We start from the raw sequence: 26,513 nt of genomic DNA on the forward strand, positions 1-26,513 counted from the left end.
CAAACACAAAATGATTCCAAATATTTAATTAAATATATAATCATACATGATAATTCATTACTTGCATATGTACAATATTTACAGTGTAAAGGAAAATCACTTTGTTTGCCTTCATTTTAAAATTGAACACATTGGGTTTCGACATATCAATCTGTAACAAAGATAAATCCCATTAATTGTCTGTAGCTAAGCTAAACTTTGAACAGTAGCTTCAGTAGGTCTGAGTTTTTGGATTTAGCTATTTTCAAAACGTTTGTTTCAAGATACTAAACGATCTGGGTAAGTAGGATTTACCATCAATTAGTCTACACCTTCTGCTGAATGTGATGTCACAAAAACCGTGGCAAAATATGTCGTCACAATCACTATAAGGTGGGACTAATCAACGGTAAATTGTACTTTACCCACATTATTTTGGTATACATGTATTGAAAACGACATATTAAATGGCTGTATCCCAATGTATCATTGAAAATACTCAATAGTTTGCTAGTGTAATTTAATAACTGTAATTTTACTATAACTTGTACTGGCACACAAGTCTGTAAGTTTGTTTAGAATTAACATTGTTTACCACTGATTTCACTAAAAGTTTTAGATTGTTGCCTGATTACCATTCCTGGGGCTATGATCGGCATCACAGTTCTAGTTTCTTGCCTATTTCCAGCACCAGTTCTTGCATGGCAGGATCCTGGGCCCAGTTGATACCACTACCAACAATAACTGCTTGTAACGTATTACGGGTTATAGTGATCTTCTGCAGAATCTTGTCAAGTTCTTCAAGCAAACTGAATAGAGAGAAGCAAAAATACAATTTAGTTTTATCAGTTTAATGTCATATTACCTGCCATTTCAGGGCATGCCAGGTTTGTAGTTGAAGCCTGAGTACTTGGAGAAAAACTATTGACCTGGCAAGTTGGCAACTGCCCCACATGGGATTCGATCTTGGAGCCCAGAGGTGGAGGGCTTGTGGTAAAAAAAATATATATTTTGAATTGCACTATAGTGGTTTTTTTTGCCATTAACATTATTATATAAGGTTTTCTTTCATAAAAAATTTAGTTGCTTTCAGATTCTACTGACTCATTCTCAATCTCCAAGAGTTACAATCACATATGTTCTCTTCCTGCGTATATGATAGTAACTCTTGGAGATCAAGGATTCCTCTGACTAAAGCCAAACGTAATTATCTGGCTTGATAACTAATGGCTCTATCACCTAACCAAAAGAAGCACAGCTTACAGACAGAGAGACAGTGACCATATTTGACACTGTGTACCAGTCACCATGACCTTCTCTCCTTACCATTCCAAATTCAGAATTGTTGACAACAAAGAGGACATTGTAACTATGTTTAATTGTCAGACAATACTTACCAGGCCAGTAAATTATTTATCATTAGCCTACTCAATGACCTATATATAGTCTAATGGCATATGTAAAAACTAATTAAATAAATAATTAATGAATAAATAAGTAATTAAGAGTCATTATTATAAATGATGGTCTATAAGAATGCTATATACACTTCATATGTAATGAATTAAAAATATCATAACTTTTTATTTTTTTTACTTCATATAGAATCAATTAAAGATGCTCCACCGCTGACAAATGGTATTTTTTCTGTATCAAAATAGGAGCAGAGGATTAAGTATTTTTCTTCAGTTACAAAAGTTACTTAATTTACACCATTACCACAATTGAAAACTTTGAGCTTCTAATTTTAGTTCAAGATGAAAATATCAAAAACAATTAATTGCATCTCGAAAAAATTCCGTGTCACTATATCTTATATTGAATGAAGTACTGACTGCGCTTGTGCCAAAAGCAAAATAAATCATTTTATATTACTTTTTGTGTTGATTAGACATACATCTACACGATTAAACACCAATTATTTTTCAAATGATGATTATTGTTAATGCTCTGTCGGCGGTAGAGCATCTTTAAATACACAATAATTTTTTTTTTTTTGACTTTATACAAAATGAATTAAATATACCATAACATTTTATTTTTTTGACTTTATACAAAATGAATTAAATATATCATAACATTTTATTTTTTTGACTTTATACAAAATGAATTAAATATACCATAACATTTTATTCTTTATGAACTCTCTACTTCTAAGTATTATATTTATTATTTAATGACGTTGAAGCTGTTTGAAATGTAGGTTGCTGTAGTTATGTGATAATAATAAGTATCTCCAATTTTGTTCATTTCATACGAGATTTAATGAAACTCATCTCAAAAGTTTTAAATTTTCTTTGCTAAAATAAAAACTTCTAAGACTTGTTTATTAAAATCTCATATGAAATGAACACTCATTTAAGATCCTTTATATATATTAGCTTCCTTTAATTTGACTGATTTATATCTATTCTGTTCCTCAATATGACATGTTGTCTGTAACATGTACTAGATATTCTCATTAACAAATTGACTTTCACTAAAAACTCTGCCATTAAATCATATCACTTTTCAGTTAACATTTTCATTCTGAAGAGTTCTTCCTGAACGGGACATGAAAGAGTTTGTTTTTACATGATTACATGTCAACAAAGTTTTTACATTGTATTAGGTTTTTTAACACTCCATGCATGATACAAAATAAGGTCAATCCATGTCCTATGACACAATGTTACAATACAACAATTCCAATGGGACCGTCGTCAACAAGGAAACAAGCGGTACAAACATATAGCCCAGGGCACCGAAGGTCAAGTGACAGGTATGCTTCAACGAGGTGACGAGTCAGAACACAGGTGTCAAGAATATCCATGGAGAAAAGGCGACACCACAGAGAAAAGGCTTTCTATGACAAAATGTGGGGAGAAAATTGATGTTTCTAAGAATTTGGGTTAACTGAACAGTCTATTGTATTCTGGTGATATATATTTAAATCTTCATATGAATGAACCAATTAATCATGGCTATGCATGTAGGAGTCAAAGAGTTATTGGTCATTGCATACAAGCAATAAATCCATCATAATTATGGGTTATTCACAGAAACATTATCTATAATGTACAAGCTGCAGAAAATCAACATACATTTTATATCTTGGAAGCAAACTAAGTATACTATTAAGTAAATATTGAAGGTTTTGGAATCGCAATTAATTAGCAGAGAGACAACAATTATTGATTACATAATTTACTACCATTCACCCTTCTTGATATATATTTTTGTTTCTAGTTTCCATGAGTTTTAACGAAAGATGAAACAGCAATCAAAAGATGCTAATCAAGTGTTTAGTTTGGTTTATTGTACGATATATAGTACTACAAACATACATACACACATCTTAAATATCCTGCACTTATATGTATAAATATATGAGTTATCTCCCCTTCATGAAATGATAATATAATTACAGGAGTAGAAACTAGAAAATTTATAAACTTATATTAAGTGTGTACTGGCCTTGGAACAGAACCTGAAGCCTTCCTGACAGGGGCAATCGCTTAACTCAAGAGAGGTGGTATCAAGGGAGACGTTTGGAAGAATAAAGTAGATTAGGAAGAAGAGAAAAGATAAGATTCCTGTAGCTGCCTTATAAGATAGGTCTCAGTGATTGTGACCACACGTTACACTTACTTCTTTATTTCTTGGTTCTGATTGGTGGAACGTTGTGGATTCTGACGTTCATGAAGAGTCTGCATATCTTGTCTGTTCCTACTCATCTGATCTGAAATCAAGAACCATAAATATGTTGGAAGATTGAGTTTTTCTAAGTACATAAAGATGATATGGATGTGTTCATTGTATGCCACAGATCGGTAATTAATAATTACTTTAACAATTAATTAAAGTTATAACGAACCACTGAGGACTAAAGATATCACCATAGTGTGTTGTAGACTTACTACATATATCTTATATGAACCTTAATGGGGAATAAAAATCACTTTGTTATCAATCTGATTAAAATCCGATATGTTACAGTCCCTATATTAAAATTTTCAGTTTCCAAAAATATTGAGAAACCATTTTAAGATTTAAGCCTAAATGACTCCAAGGTAACCTTGAATGAAAGTCAATATCATTTATTCAACCAACTTTGCAGCGCTTTGGGTCTCAAAGATTCTGTGTTAATTGTTGCTAATAATCATACATGTTTTTCTATACCTTTAAATAGTATTCACACCTTAATCCATCAAAAGTTACGGGAATCAATTTTTTATTGATAGATTACTGAAGAAAAAATAACATGTCAAAATTTTCACCCAGCTATGACAAATGACATTATCATAACAAGGTGAGCTAAAAATACCCCCTTTAGTATCTAAAGATATTTTTTCTAGGTATCCAAATCCATTAACTTGACTCAAATATAATTGCCATGTTGCATATATCATGGTTTTATTATCTATGTTACAAGATGAATTAAATCTAGCAGAAGATGACTCCGTAATAAAATATATCTATACCATGGGAGATAACTCAAGGTTCGTATAAACAGAAAAGCATGTCAGAAATGGCAGAGAAAATAATATTTTCGTGTTTCACTATTAACCTCAATTAAAAACCTTTATAGCTTGATAATAGTTTCATCTCATTCTTCATTGTCTCTGGTCTTAATTAGTATATGTACTATGTTCAAGGAGGGCTAAAAACTTGTACACTTAAAGTGAACAGTCGGGCAAGGATGGCTAAAGTCGATAAAAATGGTGTGAATGTATCCAGTATAATTTCTTATGAAATAGAAAAATAAAATCTCTCGCCAAAATCTGTCTGCGTACGAAGAAATTAATTTAAAGTATGGGAATTCTAAAACGTCCTCCCGGCTTACTATGTCCGTGGTTACATTTCCACGCAGCCTCGTTTTCAATGCTTTCAACTTTTCTTTACTTTAATGGTCAGAACTGGGAAACTAAGCATAACTTGACAGTCGTATTAATAAGTGAGAACTTTTGGAAGGCCAATGAACGCATTTAGACTGGTTTTCTTTGCCCGGCTAAAAACTTGTACACTTAAGATTGCTCTTACCAAAATTCTGTTTTTTGAGTTCAACCAATCTTTTCTGTTTCGGTTCCATTTCCTTAGAAAAAAAATATGAATATTAAAACATTTCATAAAATTAATTCTATCTTCAAACTTTTCCAAATATATAACAATTTATTATTCTAAATCATTTCAAGGTCTAAATATGACAAAATCCATGCAATATGTGGGTTTCGAGATACCAAAATAACGGGAGTAAAATATGTTTACTATTAATTTGTTCTACCTTCTGGTAATTATTACATCTCAGAATTCATGTCAAATATAACATCACAATTACCAGAAGGTGAGAGCAATCAAGAGTAAATCAAACTTCACCCACATTGTTTTTTTTTATATTTTGAAATCGTTGACAGGAGTAATTATCTCCCCTTATGTGAAAACTTGGCTGTGGTATATTAATCAGGATGGAAAGAAATGTTTTGACCAATGTTAGAGATAAACAAACTACACAGTGAAAAGAACAACAACAATTTGGTGTTCTGATTGTGTTTAAATTAAAAAAACATACTTTTACACTTTTCAAGATTCCGCTGACAAGTGCACATTGTTTATCCAGCAAATCCTTCAGATATCTGAAACCAACAACAAATTTCATTGCGTTTCATTCAAAATAAGTTTTAAATAATGACATGTTAAGTTTTAAAAGACATGTTAACAAGTGTATGAAAGATCAAATCTAACAAGAGATCCCAGAGGGATCTTGGTGCCCACCAAAGAATGATCTACATCTAACAATGGGAAGTGTTTTCTCTGCTTTTCAAACTTTTACTACATACTAATATGAAGTTTGAGAAAGATCTTTTCCTTACTTTCTGAGATATATCGCAGAAACAAACTTCAACTATCGATATCCAAGATGACAACTTCAACTATCAATATCCAAGATGGCTACCTGTCGGCCATCTTGTTAACCGATCAGTCCCAAAATGCATTATGCACAACGCAGATCCTAGGGGAACTTACATATGAAATTAGAGAAAGATCCCTTTCGGTACTTTCTGAGAAATAGCGGTAACAAACTTTAATCATCAAAATCCAAGATATCGGCCTGTCGGCCATCTTGTTTAGCAACGGGTCTCAAAATGCAATAGGCACAACTAAGAACCTAGGGGAACTTGCACATGAAATATAAGACAGATCCCTTCATGACTTTCTGAGAAATAGCAGTGAAAAACTTTTTTTTACTATCAAAATTCAAGATGGCAACCGGTCAGCCATCTTGTTGCCCGATCAGTCCCAAAATGCAATACGGCACAACTACAGTCCTAGGAGAATCTACATATGAAGTTTGAGACAGACCCCTTCAGTACTTTAGGAGAAATAACGGTAACAAACTTTTACTATCAAAACCAAATCTTGTTAAGCGATCAGTCCCAAAATGCAATAAGCACAACTAGAATCCTAGGGAACGTTAACCTACATAGAAATTTGAGACAGATCCCTTCAGTACTTTCTGAGAAATAGCGGTAACAATCTTTAACTATCAAACTCAAAGATGACTGCCTCGCGGCAATCTTGTTGAATGATCAGCCACAACATGCAATTGCACACTAGGGTTCTGGGAAACCTACAAATGAAATTTGAGAAGGATCCCTTCAGTACTTTCTGAGAAATAGCAGTAACAAACTTTAACCATCAAAATCCAAGATGGCTGCCTGGTGGCCATATTGTTGACCGATCAGTCCCAAAATGCAACATGCACAACTAGGGTCCCAGCTAGGGGAACCTACATATGAAATTTGAGAAAGATCCCTTTAGTACTTTCTGAGAAATAGCGGTAACAAAAATTGTTAAAGGACGGACAGTAGGACGGACGGACCACGGACCACGGACGAAAAACGATTTGAATAGCACACCATCTGATGATGGTGGGCTAAAAAGACAAAGAGTATACATATACAGAAGGTTATAATCAAGAAACAAGGCAGTCACTGTCCGTTTCAGATAATCTGTTTGTGTGCATTGTTAAGTGCTTCAAATGTTGGCAATGATATTTTCTGATGTCCCTTTGAGGTCTAGTCTTTTTATTACGGGAAGTTAATCCTACAGTGTTTCATTTCATGTCAGATATACTTGGAATTTTTTTTTTGTGGATATCATCAAATACGTTGAAGGTCTTTTTGTACTTCTGAAAAGATGAATTATTTGTAGTGTTATAATTTTTGCTTTACTTTGTTTCCATTGCATCTCTGCCAATATAGCCACATGTATGCAAACATATCAAAAAGTAAAAAATCTTGACACATAAAAAATAAGACTATAGTCTTCAGTGATTAAACTGCAAAACAGTTGGAAAGTTGACTAATAAAAAATGCCCCAATACCAAATTTTTCCTGTTTAAGATATACATTATTCTGCTTTTGCTGCAATACCTGTATAGACAAAGACAACAAATCAAATCAACTCCCATCTTTAGATGAATAACATTCCCATTGTAATACAGTGTGGTTTTTTGAAACAGAAAAAATAAACTTCCTTAGTTAGGTTTGTTTTACTTACTTTATTCTAACAATTTGTTTCTCCTTTTCAGAAGGATCAACGTCATTTGCTGTCGACTTCTCAAATAACTGCTTTATAAGGAATTTTCCCATCTGCATTCTATTAAAAGTAAAGATTATTTTGAAATATGATTCATACCTTTTTTAAAAAAAAATCCAGATCACATTTTGGACAGCAAATTCAAATCTAACTAGGCCTTCAGATCAACAACACATGTTCGATGCAGCGTTTTTGATAATTTAATAATATCTTAGAAACACAAGCGACGAAGGATGGCAATTTTATGAATCATACCCTATATATGGAGCTCAAATTCACAATCTTAGACACCCAATGCCCTAGCCAAACATAACAACGGCTACACCAATGCTCCACATCCAGATGTTTGCCTTGCGCAGTTCTGTGCTGTATATCATAAATTCGAGACCTGGTAGGGCACAAGTCATAAAATTGTCTTCCTTTGTCACTTCTGTTTCTAGGATTTTATTTGTCCTTTAATTTTTCATTTGGAACAATTTTCTTTTAATCAATGCTTCTGCACTTACAGAAATTAAAAAAAAAAATTAAAAAAAAAAAAAAAAAATGAAGGACTTTCATGATCATTTACCATCAATGATGACTATGGATGAAGAAATAGTTCATTAAATGAATTTCTGGGTTGTGTCTAAATTAGAACAAGAACACAGTCCAGAGTACAAAATTTAAAAGCTGGATTTCAGGTTGAATCACCCACCAACGCGGCAAGTTTGATCAACTTTCATGTTCATTTTACACTATATATATATTTGTAATACAAACTTTGAATGAAGAATGAAATCTGATTTTAGAACAAATGTATTTTTCAAGAATTTTTCAAGGCCACTTGGTGATTTTCAAGGACTTTTAAAGGCCTGTACCCACCATGACATCTACTCTGTATTTGCATATTACAGAGTACTCTGCACTTGCAGGTACTGTAGGTATTTATTGTGATGTCATGTGTTTGCCAGTGTAAGGTCATACTTTACATAGAAAATGAGGTAAATTGAGCTTAAAAAAATAAATACGTAACAACTGAAACCTACCTTCCAGGGAGCTAACTCTGTAATATGCAAAGACAGAATAATTGTCATCACTTTAGCTATGGTGACCTTTATACTGTACCTCCTTATGATGAGTTCCTTTTTATCTTTTTCAATATATTCTTCAACAAGTTTCTTCTCCAAATCTGCCAATCTGCACAAACCGAATATTTAGATAAAAACAAATGTTGTGATGGTGTGAATTACATAACCGATTGTTATAAGTACACCAGTACACACATTGATGTTATATAAACAATTTTGAATGTCATCGGCTATTTCTTACAGTAATAGTGTACGAGATAGAACACAAGCATTTTTAAGGGAGCTGATGTCTCAACATATTATAATTGCTCCATCTCAAGGTCATGAATTTGAATTATATGGGACAGTTGCAGGTACTGACAGCTGGTATTTTCTCTGAAAAAATTCACTGGGAATTTTGAGCCGATTGGTTCAAATGTCACAACAAATTACTACAAGCCCTTCACCTCTAAGTCATGAGTTCAAATACAATGTGAGGCATTTATTGTAGTAGTGACAGGAAAAGACAGAATGACAACAGGGCAAATCATACACATGCAAATAAAAGAAAAGACAGCACCATCAGCCCTCTCTCAATTGAGAACCAGGGGGAATAAGAATCGGTTTATTCTTGCTCACTCAAAATCTTGATAGGGTTCTTACCAAAACTATGACCACCCAATGACAATGTGTTGAATAGTTAAAAGGTAAGTGGTACCAGTACTTACACTTCGGTTCCTCCTGTGTCATCAATAGCAACAGATCCTCCTGATTACATATAAAAAATCTTAATTAAAAATTTCATTTGAAATAGATTTAATTAAGTAATAACAGGCAAAAAAAATGTAATTCATGATAGTGTACATGTACAACATATTCAAAGAAAAATAGAATGCTACTTGATTCTTCAGTTGAACCTGAATCTCTTTTTTTAATTAATTTTAGGTTCTCTTCATACATATTTATAAAACAAATACCAGATTGTAATCAAAATAAGTTCTTGCTGCCTACAATCGGTATGTACTAAATTTAATACTGACCTGTCAATGCCTCAGCCTTATGATTATCTATCTGAGCCTGGAGCCAGTCTTGTTTGGCGAGGAGAGTAGTACTGGTCTCCTGGTGTTCCTCCTCCTCCTCCTGGGATCCTAGTGGTGTAGAGGTCATCGGCTGTGGACGGCTGTCACCAGCCGCAGGAGAAACATCCATTACACTGGTCCGCTACATCTGAACCGCTGAATGTCAGAAACAATGCAACATATATCTAGCTATAGATAACAAGGAAACTTACAATATATACATGAAGGACAACAGAAACATACAATCGAAATCAGACTTTGTTCCTTTGATATATACTGTAGGGTTCAGGGTTCACATTTCCACCATTCCCATAATATATATCCAATTCAAGCACACAAGAAAACCCTCACTTTTTTCTGATATCCATTACAATTATACAGACACTATTTTATCTGAAAAGGACTCTATTTCTGGAATATCCAGCCCAAGCCCTATCTGGGCTTGCAATACCTATTTTAATATTTAGTTTGCAGGGTTCCCACTTTCACCCATTTTTTACATCTTTAATACTGAAGGTTGTGTGCACAACAAAAAATAAGACAGTTAATCTAATTGGTCCTCTGATGTATGTACATCAAAAGAATTGGATAGTGCATGCATGTGGTTGACAATATATTGATGTGGCTTTGGAGTTGGGCGTCGATCACTTTCTTATATATATAGTTTCCACATATAATCTTCAAAGGACTTTGTAGACTTATAATCGCTCACTAATTTCTTCTCCTGAACTGCTTTCAGTTAACTATATGACATATTCCAGCCTAATTTACTGTTATACTGGGTCGGGTTGTAAACCAACTATCAGTGCTTTCATAAGGTTAATGAATTTTGATTAAAACTGGGCTTGATAAAGTTCTGACAAAAGCCCCTGGCACACCTAATTTCCCAGGGGCAGAAAAATGACAGTGCACATGCATATGGTAGTTATAATTAAATACCCCTGGAGCATGGAGGATGGCATTTTAAAGCAAATTTTAAACAAATCATTCAATCATGTGAATTAGACTCTTTGATAAAGTTTTTCACCAAGATGTTACTGTAAACAAGGATTTCTAAGCGAGAAGGATTTGTCACAGTCTCTTTACACTACTAATCACCATGAGAGACGCCTATGAACTGGAAGATAAAAACCATTTTTCTCAACAAACACATAATTGTCTTATTGAGTCAAATGAAACACCAACGTAAAGTTAATTAAATTGCACAACGTTAAGTACTTGGGACGGATGATTTCGTAGAAATGTCTAAATTTTTGTTAAAAAAATATGACAGCTCATGAAATGAGAGCACGCTTCAGAAAGTAAGACGGTAACCCTCACACCCAACCAAAGGCTGCGCCGGCAGATTTCACAGAAAAATCAGTCATCTCCCAACATCACATCAGTGCATAAACACATTTTTATTAAAAGCTCCTGCACCGTACTTGCCCAAAACCCAGTGTGACTTATCCTTGTCATATAATTCCTTTCTGTAAACCACTATTTACTTTCAAAAGTTAAAATAATGCAGTTTACAATGTATATTTTTAGTAGTGATTTTAATATTTTTGTAACTCAGGGTATTGGACAAATATGTTGCAAGCACTTTTGTGTTTGTGCTCTGACCATGGCCTTGGAGGACGACTGATTCTCCTTTTGAGATCCGCCAGCACATGAACAATTTAATTTTGATGTAGCTTGTGGGCGCCAGACTTACCATCTTACCGTCATTTCATGTGGCGTCATATTTTCTAATGAAAATTTTGAGACATTTCTTCTAAATCCTCCATCCTTAAAACAAGATTAAGACATTGTGAAATTTATTAAGCTTTATCTTTGTGTTTCTTTTGATTCAATAAGACAAGAATTTGTTGAGAAAAACAGTTTTTATTCCCAGTTCATAGTTGTCTATTATGGTGTTTAGTAGTGTAAAGAGACAGTGATCAAATCTTTCTCACTAATATGACTGAAGGCAAGGCCTTAAAGGGTGCAGCCACATGTTTTAATATGAATTATGCACGGCATAGGAAGAGTGAAGCTCTACTTGTTTATTTTATTTTCTATTTCATGTAGAAGATGTAATTTAGAAATAAAAGGACACACTTTTAACTGTAGAAGTATATGATGTAATAATTGTCTAGCATTAACTCAAAGGTATGAACTCAAAGATTTTGATTTATCTGTGTCCATTCAACGCCTGGAGTGCCGTGCTTATGCGAATCCTTTGATTTCGCGCCATTTGTTGACGTTATGTGACGTCATGATTCCTCTGCTCATCTTCGCCTTGGTGGATATTTTGACTGCATTCTATAGCTTTTAATTTTCAAAGTGTTTATTATTCTTATCTAAAAAATAAAAAAGATGTTTAATTATCCCTGTTATGCATTTTCATTAGTAAAATATATATATATATTTACTGGAGAGAGCATGCAGTACTGGAGCAACGCACAACCTCCCCTTATGTTTGAAAAAAAGGCAGCCGCAAACTGAAGCTGTCAGTGTGTAGGATTGAATTTTGAAGATTGTGTTTTTTAACTTTTTTTTCTTATATTTTCGTGTATCTATTAACTTAACAGTGCTTTGCACTTTGTGCCCGAAGGCTGCGCCCTTATTATATCCTTGGTAGTGATTACAGTCCAAATATTCGGTTTTAATCTACAGTACATGTGTAGCGGGATTGGACTGGGTCGATCATCGGTGACCAGGTATACGTAGCTCAGTCGGTAGAGCACTCAGCTAGTATTCTAAGGGTCCCGGGTTCGAATCCCGGTCTGGCCGCTACATTTTCTCCTCTCCTGTTACAGAATTGGCGCCCAACTAAATAACCCACAGTGGTGGTGTTTGGAAGGGTCTCGTGTGTCTTCGAGGGCGAAAACTTCGAGAAAGGAGGGAGGAGTGTAGCGGGATTGGACTGGATCGATCATTGGTGAATAGGTAGCTCAGTCGGTAGAGCACTCGGCTAGTTTTCTGAGGGTCCCGGGTTCGAATCCCGGTCTGGCCGCTACATTTTCTCCTGTCGTGTTACACATGTACTATATATAAAATTATTTTTCGAGACAACAGATGAAATGATGCAATTCCGGCCATATTAGAAAGTTAATATAATTAGATAGGCCTATTTACTCGTTCAGTCGTCATCATCTTTCTGTTGCTGACCAGAATTACATCATCAAATCTCTTGTCAGTCATAAAAAAAAATTTAACGGTTACTGTTTGTATGTTTAATCCCTATTGAGATTCCTCCTCTAGACTCTTTTATATTCGGACGTCTGATAGATGTCTCTCGTCGGAATCCCTACTCGAGCCTTCTAAACTTTATTCTGGAAAATCAAGTCAGGTTGACCTACCTCTTGTAAGGGTCTATTACAGAAATAATCCAACTGCAGTGGCTGCTCAAAGTAGCGATAGAACAAGACATCATTTGCAAAATGAGATGGTTCTTTGTTTTCAATACATGTCACTTCATAATATATGTGCGTTTTGAGAGAAAAATATCTACACTATCAGTGTGTGCCAGTATGGGAACCACTGCAGTTGGATTATTTCTGTAATAGACCCTTACAAGAGGTAGGTCAACCTGACTTGATTTTCCAGAATAAAGTTTAGAAGGCTCGAGTAGGGATTCCGACGAGAGACATCTATCAGACGTCCGAATATAAAAGAGTCTAGAGGAGGAATCTCAATAGGGATTACTGTTTGTATGCCCCGGGGCAGTGTTACCGCAATATCATGTTAACGAATTTTTATTGAACTGGACTTGATCAATTTCAGACATAGGCACCTAACGCACTCAAATTGTATTAAATAATAGCGCCATTTGATGGGGATACTTACCAAAACACAACCTCTGTCTAACAGAGAAAAAACTCGTGTTTGTGTTTATTTCTTTTTCCCGCTTCCGTTTTCCGGTGTCGTTGGCAGTGAAATGTTTGTAACGCATTGGACTGTTACAGACAAGCGTCTCCGAGACAAACTTTGGAGCGGCAGATACAAACAAATGAGTGAGTGAACATTTCGGCGCTGTACGTTTGCATTATTAGATTGGGCTAGGATAGGCCCATATATTCTAAATAACGCTTAAGATTATTTGAAATGGCCCATTAACGAGAAATCTAATGTATTTGTACTGAGATTCCTTCTGATCACCACCTATAAAATCAATTGTGAATCATACCAGAGATTTAAATAGTATTGGGATAAGTAACTAGGGCTGTTCTCGCGATATCACGTACACACCTATTTGACAAAAAACATATCTTCTGTTGTCGTTAGGTTTTCAAAACATTTTCGATGTTACAATGTGTTGTCGGTATACCGTCACGGCAAACCTCTTGTCACTCGATCTATCGTTGACCAGCGGCCGATTTCAGAATATTCAAATCGCTCTAATTCCTTCATTTTTGCTCCAATCTTCATAAAACTTGGTAGAAATATTCATTTTAATGTACTGAATAACATATCCTGTGTTGTCACTAACTTTTCCTTGCATTTAACGTGTTGTCGTTTGTTGTCGTTTGTTGTCGTTATTAAGTGTGACCCGTTATCGTAAACGGATGAACGGTTACCGCGAGACCAAGCCGTGCGTCTGCGCACTAATAGCTGGAGGCGAGTTATCATAGTGTTAGCCCGTGAAGCTGTGTACGGCATATTTGACTACAAACCAATAAACATCGAAAAGTATCTCATAACTTTTTTACTGTTACATTAGAGACGCTCATCTCATGCATGTATATTTTACGTGTTATTTTTTATGAAAAATTGTAAAATTAAAACCTATGTATTGAAAATTCTGTAAGTAATGATCATAATGTTAGTAAATTTTGGTGATTAATGACATATCATAAAAGCTTTTCTTGATTTGTTAGAATGAAAATTACGACACATATAAATTAAATGAATTTAAACCTGGAAATTCAATTCGGCTTTAGTAAAAAAATTGCTTGGTAAAGTAGGATAGTTAAATAAATTATATTCAAATCTCTGTTGAAGCGGAATATTTACATTTCACTTAAAATTGATTTTTATTTCAATATGGTTCTATGCATTATAAATAAAGCTGTTTGGGAAAATTAAGATTAGAAAAATATTAACTATTTTACAAACTTAATGTATAGCCTTCAAGACTCAGACACAGGTAAATGGACCCCCGTTGAGTTAGTGAGGCGATGACCTGGGGCTGTGGCCAGGTGTTATGGCCGACGGTTCACTGATGACAGTATGAGACCAGTACATAGTAGTTGCAAATCACTTTCCGTTAATTAGATATCAAATTACGCTATCACAGCTCGATCGACACTATCTCTTCGCCATGATACATGTATGTTGGGTACCATCGATAATTTGTTAACACTTGTACTTGAGCTTTTAAAGTTTCCATATGTACAAACTCAACCAATAGAAAATTAATATTTGAAAACTTAATGGAAATCAGTCAATTATTGAATTCAGAGTACATGGTTTTAATTGTGCTATCTTTCACGACCCTATCTGAACAGTATCGTCGCCAGTATAAATTTAGGGTAGCTTCGATGATTTGTGTACAGTTTTACCTCCGAAAATTCAAAAGGTTCAATATGTTCAAATTAGATCAATTTAATATATTAACATTTAAAATTTACCAAGCAACAAATATTTGAAAACTAAATGGAAATTGGTCAATTATTGAAATCATAGTATGCGGGTTTTATTATATTAATATTTCACGGGGCGATCGATTGTACCGATCGAGGAAGTAATCATGTCGGGATGAGGACATTCACAGTTAACATTACGTTTATTTAGTCTAACACCTCTACAATTATGAAAATGTGATGGATTATTCAAATAAATTACATTTTCAATAAAGAGCAAACTTTAAGCTATTTGGTGGTTTTTTTTCTGTTCATCTCCTGTTATAGCCTAGATCGCTTCATCGGACGAAGCGTAGTTTCAATATGGCGTCGTTAGACTGTACTCGACTGTAAGTTAGACACGCGATGCACTCTGGGATAGCTTCCGCTGCGGGCGTCGTTAAGTAAGGCTATGAGCTACCTTCTTATCCCTACTATTTAAATCTCTGATTTGTGAATCACACTACTGAAATTTATTTGGGGATCACTTCATCCTCGATAATAAAAGGGTTACTATCACTGACGTTATATCCACCCGGGATCATCTCGCAGTAAAACTGGAGGCAGTTCAGGAGAAAAAAAAGCTGACCAATTACAGGCCTGTAAACACGTCCATTGATGATTTCAGAGAGAGTGCATGAGCCCAAACTTCAGAGCCATGCATATGTACAGTCAAATATAACTAACAGCGGAAACATATACTGTATTAAGTTATTCGCCCATCCCTACTATGTTCTTTGGAAAGGGTTATAACATTTTTCCAAAACTAGAAGCAGACGCTTATGGTCAACCACAGTGTACTATTACTAAGTCTCTTGATGTAGTACAACGTATTGAAAGGACCATATTTAGCTGAAATTACCTGTGTCTTATATTGTCATCGGTTTAATATGACATAGTCCAGGGGGGATATACATTATAATATGCAACGACTGTGAAAGTAACCCCTGGAGTATAATCGGGGATGGGATTAATTACAACTGGCCCATATATCATTTTTTAAACGGCCACAAACTTTTTGTACATACAAAAATTTAGCAAACTAGTGGTTAGGGTTTTTGTAAATGCATTTATGTTATTTAGATGTGATATGGCCAGAACTAACCAAGAAACTCCAGGATCTGCCAGGACAAAGGCGTTAATCAAAGAAGCAAATGGCTCGACTCCCCGCCGAACCAGGACTCCAGACTCGAACAATTTGAGCTATCTTAGACAGAGGCTAGACAGAAAGAGTGTAACAAAAAATCACATTCAAAAGCTGGGAGAGGATGACAGCTTCCAAACAAAGACAAGCCCGACGCTAGAACGGCTGAGAATGACACCAGGTCTATATTTTAATAATTCATTAGTTTTATTTTTCACTTTCAGCATTGATTGTCATAAATACGGACTTGTCATGAGTTCTAAATCAAACATTCCTTAATTAATTTAAATTTCCCCATAGAAAAACATTAAATTTCCCCATAGAAAAACATTACATAAGCTTAGGAAAAAATCGTAAGTTAAAGAGCCTTCCTTAAAATCTGCAATGCTTTCCTATGGAGAGTTTTAAGTTAAGGAATTCCTTAAATTAATGGAATGTTTGTGAAACTGGGCTCAGATGAGGTAACACATACAGTATGTACATACATACAAGAGTCTTGCACATATATGGCAAAGAGTAGCAAGATCAAGTCAAATTGCTTAGTATTGTAATATATATACACATTGTATATTAGCTTTGTCAAAAATAACATCAATCATCTATCTTTTTAAGAATAAAAGATTAGGTCCTGTACATAATAAAAAAAAGTACAGTAAGTCGACACTCATGAAAGCCAATCGGAATCAAGAGAGGTTGAAAATGACCAATGAGAATTGCCATAGATGTAAACATAAACAATAATCAACTGCTATGGAATTGATCACATGATTTTTCCATTGATAAACTTACATATAATTGTTATCCATATTGAATTGTATTTGTTACATAACTCTCTTCATATTAATTAAAGAAGTTTTATATTTATTATACACAGGCAGAGTGTTTAAAGATCGCCAGACCCTGATAATGAAGCATGCTGAAGCCAAAGATAAGGTGGACAGTCTGAGTGTAGGAGGTGGTGTGGCTATGTGGCCGGAGATGGAGAGAATGAGACTGTCACGTGGAGATACCGTCCAGATTATACTGGTCGCTATTTCATTGTTCTCTGCTGTTATTGCTATATTCAATTATCTACATGGTAGGTGTACATGTTCTGTCTACCGAGTACTGGTAGACATTGATTGCGACATCATATTTTTACAGGTATAACATAATGTCATATTTTTCTGAGAAAACGATATTACAATCAATACTTTCTTGAAAGGGAGATAACTCTGCCATATGGAAAGAAGAAATGTGTTTTCCAAAAGAATATGTTTTCCTGACAAAAATTGATATATTACAATGATTTTGATTTTTCATTTGAAATATATTTAATCTAGACTTGCATTATTAAAATTAACATGTATGACATTAGGAATCTGTAGTGACATCTATAGGGCTGGATCAATATATCGATATACCGATACGTATCAAATATTGATACACAAACATGCTGTATATCGCTGTATCGTTTAAACAACTCACCCTACTGTTTTTGTTATAGACATAGGAAATTCCAAACAAAATTTAATCTAAAACATCATTCAAGTAACAGCATTTCTATCAAGAGGAAGTGTTTAAAGCATCTGTATCACCTAGATGGATTAGAAATGCCTTTTCATAAATAAGTATACGAATTTACAGAAATTAATTTACACAGATGATAAACCCAATCAATTGTTTGGTAGATTTTTTTCCTGATTATAGATTATTTAATCAAACTTGTCTTTATTGTCACAATATTCGAAATACAAGGGTCAACTGAATTGAAAAAGAGGTCCACTGTATCATCAATACGTATCGTGTATTATTTCAGTGTATTGTCAATACGTATTGTATCGTATTAGACCTTCCAATACCCAGTCCTAGTAGACATATTAATGGATTAGGCTTCCAGAAGGCTCCTAGAAGCTGCAATTCAGGATAGGCTGTGGAAGTAACTATTAAAACCAGTGTCAGTAATCTAAAAACTGTGTGACAACCAAAGTCTTACAAGAATTATAAATAGTTTGAGTTAGGGTCCTTTGATCCAAGGGAGATAATCCCATTTCTTGTATGTCCTTTCCAGGTGCTGTGATATCCCAGTTACTATTTTACTACGGGAGATTAAAGACACATCATCCCTCCCACCCTGTCACCATGACAACACAGGAACAGTTTAACATGAGCCTTGTTAGTTGGCATAAAGACTTTACAGATTTACTAGTAAGTGTTAAACAGGATAAACTCTAGGATGTTCTGTCATCAATGTGAACGGAACAGTTGAGAGTGAACTAAACTTAGTGCACTACCCTACCATACTAAAGTGCACTAAAATTAAAATGATTGTGTTTCATTTAATAAAAATGACACTATTGCACTGCAGTTTAGATATTGTGCCATTATTGTTTTGTTCATTTTATATGAATCAGTTTTATCATCTCACAATTTTATATTTGCAAAGACTAGACTTGTAGTTTGATATTTTGGTTTTAATTAGATAGCTGCATTCAGACAATAGTAAATGAACTATCAATTGTGAAATAAATTGCAAAAAGAAGTAAATTAAGATTATCCATGTGTATTTGTTATTTTTAGAATGAGATTCACCAGCGTTTTGACGTGAGCAGTGTACCTCTAACCTATCCTGTATATATATTGTGCTACACCACAGGACTCGGAACTCTGGTGTTTTATCTGTATGACAGTATGTTTGCCAAAAATAAACTGTCACCGAAAAGGATCAAGAAATGGTAAATATAGTAATGTTTTAAAATTACAAACCCTCAATTAAAAAAAACAAACAACATTCCGCTTAACAATGAAACCAAGAATAAAAGAATGGTTTTGAACTCATTATAAATCAATAATAGATTTATTTTATACTTTAGCTTAAAGATGCTCCACCGCTGACAAACGGCCTTTTTCACTATCAAAAACAACAGGAGCAAACGATTTAGTATTTTTCTTCAGTTACAAAAATTACTTACTTTACACCATTACCCCCATCGAAAAGTTTGAGCTTCTAATTTTACTTCAAGTTAAAATTATAAAAAATAATTAATTGCATCCCGAAGAAATTTTATGGCACTATATCTTACATAGAATGAAGTACTGTTTGTGTTAATTAGACATATATATACACAATTAAACACCAATTATTGTTCAAATGATGAATATCATTTATGTTCTGTCGGCGATGGAGCATCTTTAACATTTGATTTAAATTTAAATTATTGTATTTGGTAAGAAGTAAAGATTGTCGAGCACAAAGCCTTAAATATTTTTTTAAAAGTTAATTAAAAAAGCAGAAAAGACACTGGCTAAAACACATGATTTCAGAATTTCAAGAGACTAAATGGACAAAAATGTACGTGCATAATTAGGTTCTTTGGTCTTAAAAGGCTGCCAGAGGTGAGCTTTCCTTCTTGTTAATCCTGGGGTGACTTCTCTCTCCTGTAGGATATGTCTGTTGACGGTGATTGGGACCTGGACGCTAGCTTTGGCCTGTCTGTTGGTTTGTGCTTACCTTGTAGAGACCACCATTCAGACCAACGTCCATCTCCTCGGGGACGTACTGGTGAGTATAAAGGAGTTTTAAAGTCAACTTCATGATAAAAATTGAACAAAAGGATTTGAAAATAGACTAAGTCTGTATAAATCTTTTCTTATTAATATCCAACCAATATATAGCAAACTCTGCAAAAGAGAGAAAAACAAATTATCTGCTGTCACTAATTAATGATCAAACCATCCAACCACAGGGGGCTGTCACAATATAGAAAGGGGTTGTTGTCTTGTGGCCATAATATTACAGTCATACAACCAACCAACCACCCAACCCCCCTCTCCCATTGTGACAGCCCTCTGTGGCTCCAACCATCATAATTTACATTTACACTGAATATCTTTATATTAGTGTCAATGTAAGAGGAGGGGGGAATGAACAACCAGATTGGGGTTTGAACCTGAAATTTCTTAACTTTCATTCATCATTTACAAGAATTACACTTAAGTGTTTTACTTTTGTTTTAAGGGGGATGCACTAACTATGAACTTTGACCTGACAATGCTGGGACATATGTTGGACTACTGGAAGATGAGATGTCTGCCCCCGACCACGGCGGGAATGCTGAGTATTCTGGGAGTTGTGGCCGTGAAGGACGTCATGTATTATATACAGTACTACAGTTTACCTATAATAACGGTCTTATTTACACCCGTGTTTAAACTGACTATGTCACTGTACACCATCTATAATATCAAGAGACATTAACATCTGGGGATGAACTGATATAAATGGATTTCCTTATTGTATCCTCAATATTTTAGGGGTTATTATCACTACCATTATATCCATCCCTAGACTTTGTCATAGTGAAACTGTAGGCATTTCATTAGATACAAACTGACCAATCACAGGCCTACAGAGAATTCCCTTGAATTAGAGTGACCATCCAGCTTCAAAGCTATAGACTATACAGTATTCTTTGAAATTATTTTGATGTACATTAAATAGCCAAACAACCTGTCTCATCTGTTGTCACACACAAAGCCTCCAGTATTTCTGTCATAGTCCAGGGGTGGATATAACAACAGTTGAAGTATCCCCTGGTATATTGAGAATATTCCTGTATATGCTTGCCAGTGTACATGTACTGCAAATTAACATATTTTTAGGGAATGATAAAATTCTACATATTTTGCTGGCAATATAATTGGAAAAGGTAATCAATATAATTTCATTCATTTTTTTTTTGCTTCCTCATTTCCATGTGATAAGACTTTTCTTGAATTTAATTGTGTGCTTATTCCATATGAGATTTTATGCTTGTATAATACATGGTTCATAAAATCCTAAAGGAATACAAAACTCAATATCATATAAGATTTTATATAGATTGTGTTATCATACATATTAATGATTGTAATATTTTGTAAACTATATATTGACATTCCTTGTTGATAGATAAATATAATTAAATATATAGATAGTAAACAATTTATTCGTACTTGACCTAATAAATGCCCATGGTGCTGAAAAAAAAAAAATAAAGGGGCGCTTAATAGAATACAAATTTTGACTAGCCTTTCATAAAATTATGGCACCAACTAAGCCATAAATCAAAAAGAAATCAATTAAAGAAACCCAGTAAGGAGTTCATATATCCAGTCTGCATTTAATGCAAAGTCAGGTGCCGCGGTGGTCGAGTGGTTAAGATGTTCCGACATATTACCACAATTTAACAAGGCTCAACAGTAGATGAGTTTCAAACTACCGGGTACCTAGAATTTAACAAAGGTGCTAAGAGAATCTTTTGAAACAAGCAATCTTTGGTGCAAACTCTCTCAATCTACACATGTTGACTTTTTTTTTTTTCTTTTTTTTTTCTGTATGTCCCCAAAAAGAATATGGATATATACATACAGTAATATAATTATCTTAAAATTATAGATTATTTTGATATACAAAAGAAAATAGAAGAATGCAGGTTTTTTGCATTAAAGTTGAATTAAAAACTATACATGTTCCATTAAAGGGACAATTCACTCAGGCTAATTCTTTTACATAACCAAGAAGCAAAATATGGCATAAATGTATTGTTCTACATTTCTTATGAAACATATAACATAAAATATTGACAAATTCCACGTCATTATTTAGTATTTTAATTGATACCGTTGTAATTACAAATCGTTGATCAATACGATTAAGCAGGTACAATATGTAAGCTGTACCCATACCCGAGCCAAAGTCACGCTCGTTAAACAAATGAACTACATAACCACTGTGGAGGTGATATAATGATTTTTTAGGCAAAACAATTTACCTAATAAGGTAAACACACTTCTGTCAGAGCGATTTGAGCAGTTCTAGACAAAAGTAGCATTACTCTACGAGCAAGGGACTGGGTTCGGCATACAAGATATTCGACCACAATGTGTAATGGCGGACAGCGAGTGAGTTTGAACATTTCACACGCATTTTATCACCATGGGATTTTCTGACATATCACAGTAAAACCGACTGATCTAATTTCCATTAGAACTGGGGGTTTTCCGATATATATACAAGTTTTAATGTTCTCGTAGAATGAATTGTCACTTTAAAGTTGTTTTAAAGTGTTAAAATGCCAAAATAACTGTAATACTGTGAAATTTAGTTACTGTTGCTCTGTGCATTAATGTAATCTCCCTTGAGCCGATCAGACTTGAAATTCATAAACACCTTCCTTACTTAAAGTGCTAGGATAAATTTTGGTTTGATGGGAAAAATCTACTTTCACCCCTGAGGACACATTTGGAGTTTTCCAGTTGAAGGATAGAACCAGTCTATTATGAGATTACAGGGGTGAAGAGGTTAAAAGTGACATCCATTCCCATGAATTTCTTGTTTTTACATGCATAGAAATAGGTTGGACTTTTTGGGTGGTATATATCTTTAAGATTGATGCTTTGGTTAGATGACAAAATGTGTTCTTGTTTTTTGTGTGTAATATATCCTGAAGATGCTTTGGTTAGATGACAAAATGTGCTCTTGTTTTTTGTGTGTAATATATCCTGAAGATGCTTTGGTTAGATGACAAAATGTGCTCTTGTTTTTTGTGTGTAATATATCCTGAAGATGCTTTGGTTAGATGACAAAATGTGCTCTCGTATGGTTGTGATATTGTATTTTAAATTGTCCTTAGCCTCTCTTATTAGCACCACAAAATGCCTTTTATTCATGTTCTTTGTTTGTTTTTCATGGGCAAAAGTGGCTGCATGGTTCAGATGTCAAAAAGTTCTACAAAACCTTAATTCACCTCCGGGTTGCAAGGCCAGCAACTTTAGGCTGACAGAAGGTCAGGGGTTTTGCTCTGTTTACTCCAGCTTTCTTTCACCTTTGAACAGATTTTAATGAATTTCTTAAATATTTGTATTCACTCTATACAATATGACAAAAAAACTAAGCAATCCATCCAGGAATATTATTTTCAAGGTCTTACTTTTTTCTTTGAAATTATACATAAATTTGTATATTCTGGAACGATCTATCTCAATTTTCATGTGAGAGTTCTCCTTTGTCTCGAGTACTGTAAGTTCATGTAAAAGCTTGATTACAAAATATCAATGCAGCTGGTGGATTTTTTTTGTATTTGATCCTTGAAATTTGTAATCCCTGTATTTGAGACTTGCATGGATATCACAAAATTTTCTCACATTTTAGCTGTTTCTTCTCATTGAAGTTGTCCAAATCAAATTTAAATTTGAAACTGACCACAGGATGAAATAGCCAAGACATACATATTGTTTACAATGCTGGTAAAGTGTTAATCATATAACTATAAGTAACACATGTATAATGTAAAAATTAAACATAACAAAGCTTGTTCAAAGAATTTTGAATAAAATATTTTAAAGATTTTTTTTTACCTTGTGTTGTTTCTTTGAACAATTTTTTATAATTAATTAATATACCTAAAAATCATACCAGGCTCCGATTTCTTGAAACAAACTTAGGTCCAAAACTGACTTAAGTCTAAAGTTTTAATATAAATTACATAACAAGAAAAACTTAAGTTTTGACTTAAGTCTGCACTTCTCATTTGTTTCGAGAAATCGGAGCCAGTACAAGCAGTTAAGAGTTATTTTATTAGTTCATGAGTGTAACATCCCTAATTTCAGAAAAAGATCATTTTCTCATAAAATCTTGTAATCTATAATAAACAATACAGTAAACCAACTGATTTTGAAGTGCGATTAAATTTTGCATATTTAACGGGTGATTATACGTCTTCATTATTATTATAAATATTTGAACATCTTGCTATTACCCATCTGTCATACGACTGTTACAACAATGACAGGACATTAAAAAATCCAAGATGGTGACCTCAGAGATCAATGTTATCAGGCGGGTTGTCCGCAAATAAGACCCCCCACCACTTTTGACCTTTATTTCTTCTCTGGGTGGGGGGTCTTATTTGTGGTGAAATACAGTAATTTGTGAAAATAAATTACCAAGAAGATGTTTCAACTACCAGCACAAGAGCTTTTAAATGTAATGCATACAATTAAATCACTGAACAAGTCGACACAAACAAGCTTGTAACTATGTAATAAAAGGACTCGAAAGTTAAATCAAATAACACTGGAATATCAGTCGAATAGAATTTTATTTCAAATGTAATGAAAACATAGTTATATATGCATTAAGAATTATACAATGGTTTTCATGACGGCTATCCTGGAGAAATAGGCTAAAGACATGTGACCTCTGAAACATGCCAAGCAGGCCTAAGGTAATCCTGAAAGAATTTGGGACAATATGTCGATTTGATTGTACAGCGACACACTGTATATTCAAAGATCTCTGAAATGATGTATTCAATTTCTTACCTCGTTCATGCATACAGAGCATTTTCATAATGACATATTATACAGAATTAACATACAAGTATATATAAGTGTACAAATGATATATATAAAATGTACATATTATATATTTTTAATGAATTATCAAATTGAAAATTTTTTAAAAGTTCGTATCTAATCTTCTGTTTTGGGGGAAGGGGGTTGGTTATTGGTAGTGAACATTACTTATGTAACAGGAGAGGAGTAAATGTAGTGGCCAGACCGGGATTCGAACCCGGGACCCTCGAGATCAGGTCACTAGCCGAGTGCTCTACCGACTGAGCTACCTGGTCACCAATGATCAATCCAGTCCAATCCCCCTACACTTATATTTTTGCCAATACATGTACTACAGCTCCAGATTCTAACTGTAAAAGGAAACTGTACACAATCACAGTCTCCTTCAATGAGCATTTTGTATAAAATCTGATACAGAGACAAGAACAATATAGTCACTGTGTGGGTATACTGTATTTGTATATTACAGAGTTGTCTCCCCCTGTAAAAACATGGTGATTGTGACACGATGTGTTTATGAGCATAATGCCATTTTTCAGAGAATACAACATGAATTTTGCTTACAAAATAATGACATCACAATTAATACATGTATCTACCCACAAAGGCAGATAACTCTTTAATACACAAATTGACAGAATACTTATACTACATTCTAGACAAAAGATCAGTCATTAAAGTTCTTCTACATGCCACTATGTATTTGATTTCCAAATTCATAATTTCAAAATCACAAAGATTTTAAAGGAATTCTATCCAAATTCTATACCTATTCTGCTAAAATTCTTAAACAAAGTCTTTCTTAAATTTATATTAAAAGTAAGGCACTGCACGTCATATTACAATATAAGTGAGAAGTGGAAGTTATAAACTCCAAAAGCTGATTAAATATGACAAATTTACAATACTGGGAAGATAATTTGGGATAAATGATATTTACCTCTTACTCTGTTCATTACTTGCATCTTAAAAATTAAACATATATACATAATCATTTAAAACTTAACAGCTATAAAGATTTTAGTTACATTGTATTACTAAAATAATATTCATCTTAGATCATCGTCTGATTCAGATCATTTAGACACATACATTATACATAAACGTAATCAGATTGGTTACTCGTTATCTGTACCATAAAAGTGATCTTGAGTAAGCAAAGTACATCTAACGGAGTATGTCAGAATTTTGGTCATCCATGTCCACCAATTCAAAATACATCCACAAGGAAATCAAAGCTTGCATTGCTGGAGGAGGTATTCTAGATATCCATATTGTTGGTAGACATCTGGTTTAGGTGTATCCCTATACAAGTTCTCAAAGAGACATCTGACTTATTGGGAGTAGAACTTTTTGTATGAGTGCACCAATATGCTCCTTAAAAGTTCTCAAAGTGGTGTTTGAATATGGTCCCCTGGACTTTGTTGAGGTCAGAACATGTGCGGTCCAGTTGATTGGTCATTGGTGGTGGACCACAGCTGAACACTCCTACGCGATTCACCTGTAGACATGTAAGAATGGAAGTAAGAACAGGCTCATCACATCATAACTATATACTATTCAATAAATTGTGGGACGTGTTATCTCTGAACATGTGTTTATTTGTTGGCTACAATAGATGTACACTGATAGTCTCAATGTTTGTCAATTGGTCACCAAGACAATTTAAACCCATGTGACCAGAGCATGCCTTTTCAATTAAATAAAGGACAAAACTCAAGTA

The 26,513-nt window shown here is 34.1% G+C and overlaps 4 protein-coding genes across 5 annotated transcripts in view; 2 read left to right on the top strand and 2 right to left on the bottom strand.

Annotated features, from left to right (window-relative positions):
- Positions 1 to 10: 10 nt before the first annotated feature.
- LOC138333646 (centromere protein H-like) lies at positions 11 to 13,588 on the bottom strand. The gene is made up of 9 exons (XM_069282152.1): positions 13,496 to 13,588; positions 9,644 to 9,838; positions 9,332 to 9,371; positions 8,662 to 8,733; positions 7,519 to 7,617; positions 5,528 to 5,591; positions 5,002 to 5,053; positions 3,610 to 3,700; positions 11 to 788 (listed from the first exon to the last, which is right to left on the bottom strand). Exons 2-9 carry the CDS (start codon positions 9,810 to 9,812, stop codon positions 638 to 640), a joined length of 738 nt encoding a protein of 245 aa, XP_069138253.1. The 5' UTR covers positions 9,813 to 9,838; positions 13,496 to 13,588; the 3' UTR covers positions 11 to 637.
- Positions 13,150 to 26,513, top strand: part of LOC138333645 (serine/threonine-protein kinase RIO2-like) — a 134,472-nt gene continuing 121,108 nt past the window's right edge. The window contains exon 1 of the mRNA XM_069282150.1: positions 13,150 to 13,228. The gene's annotated coding sequence lies outside the window, so the exon portion shown is untranslated. The remainder of the gene's footprint in view (positions 13,229 to 26,513) is intronic.
- Positions 13,619 to 23,781, top strand: LOC138333643 (uncharacterized). Its single transcript, XM_069282147.1, has 7 exons — positions 13,619 to 13,662; positions 16,354 to 16,595; positions 17,289 to 17,492; positions 18,465 to 18,601; positions 18,974 to 19,128; positions 19,838 to 19,955; positions 20,412 to 23,781. The coding sequence occupies exons 2-7, from the start codon at positions 16,361 to 16,363 to the stop codon at positions 20,649 to 20,651; spliced, it is 1,089 nt and encodes a 362-aa protein (XP_069138248.1). The 5' UTR covers positions 13,619 to 13,662; positions 16,354 to 16,360; the 3' UTR covers positions 20,652 to 23,781.
- The window catches only part of LOC138333642 (dual oxidase 2-like), a 47,870-nt gene continuing 45,872 nt past the window's right edge, over positions 24,516 to 26,513 (bottom strand). For both annotated transcript variants that reach the window (XM_069282145.1, XM_069282144.1), the window contains exon 31: positions 24,516 to 26,291. In XM_069282145.1, coding sequence (XP_069138246.1) covers positions 26,169 to 26,291 — 123 coding nt within the window. In that variant the 3' untranslated portion in view covers positions 24,516 to 26,168. The remainder of the gene's footprint in view (positions 26,292 to 26,513) is intronic.

This window comes from Argopecten irradians, chromosome 10, assembly GCF_041381155.1.
Source record: "Argopecten irradians isolate NY chromosome 10, Ai_NY, whole genome shotgun sequence".
NCBI lineage: Eukaryota > Metazoa > Mollusca > Bivalvia > Pectinida > Pectinidae > Argopecten > Argopecten irradians.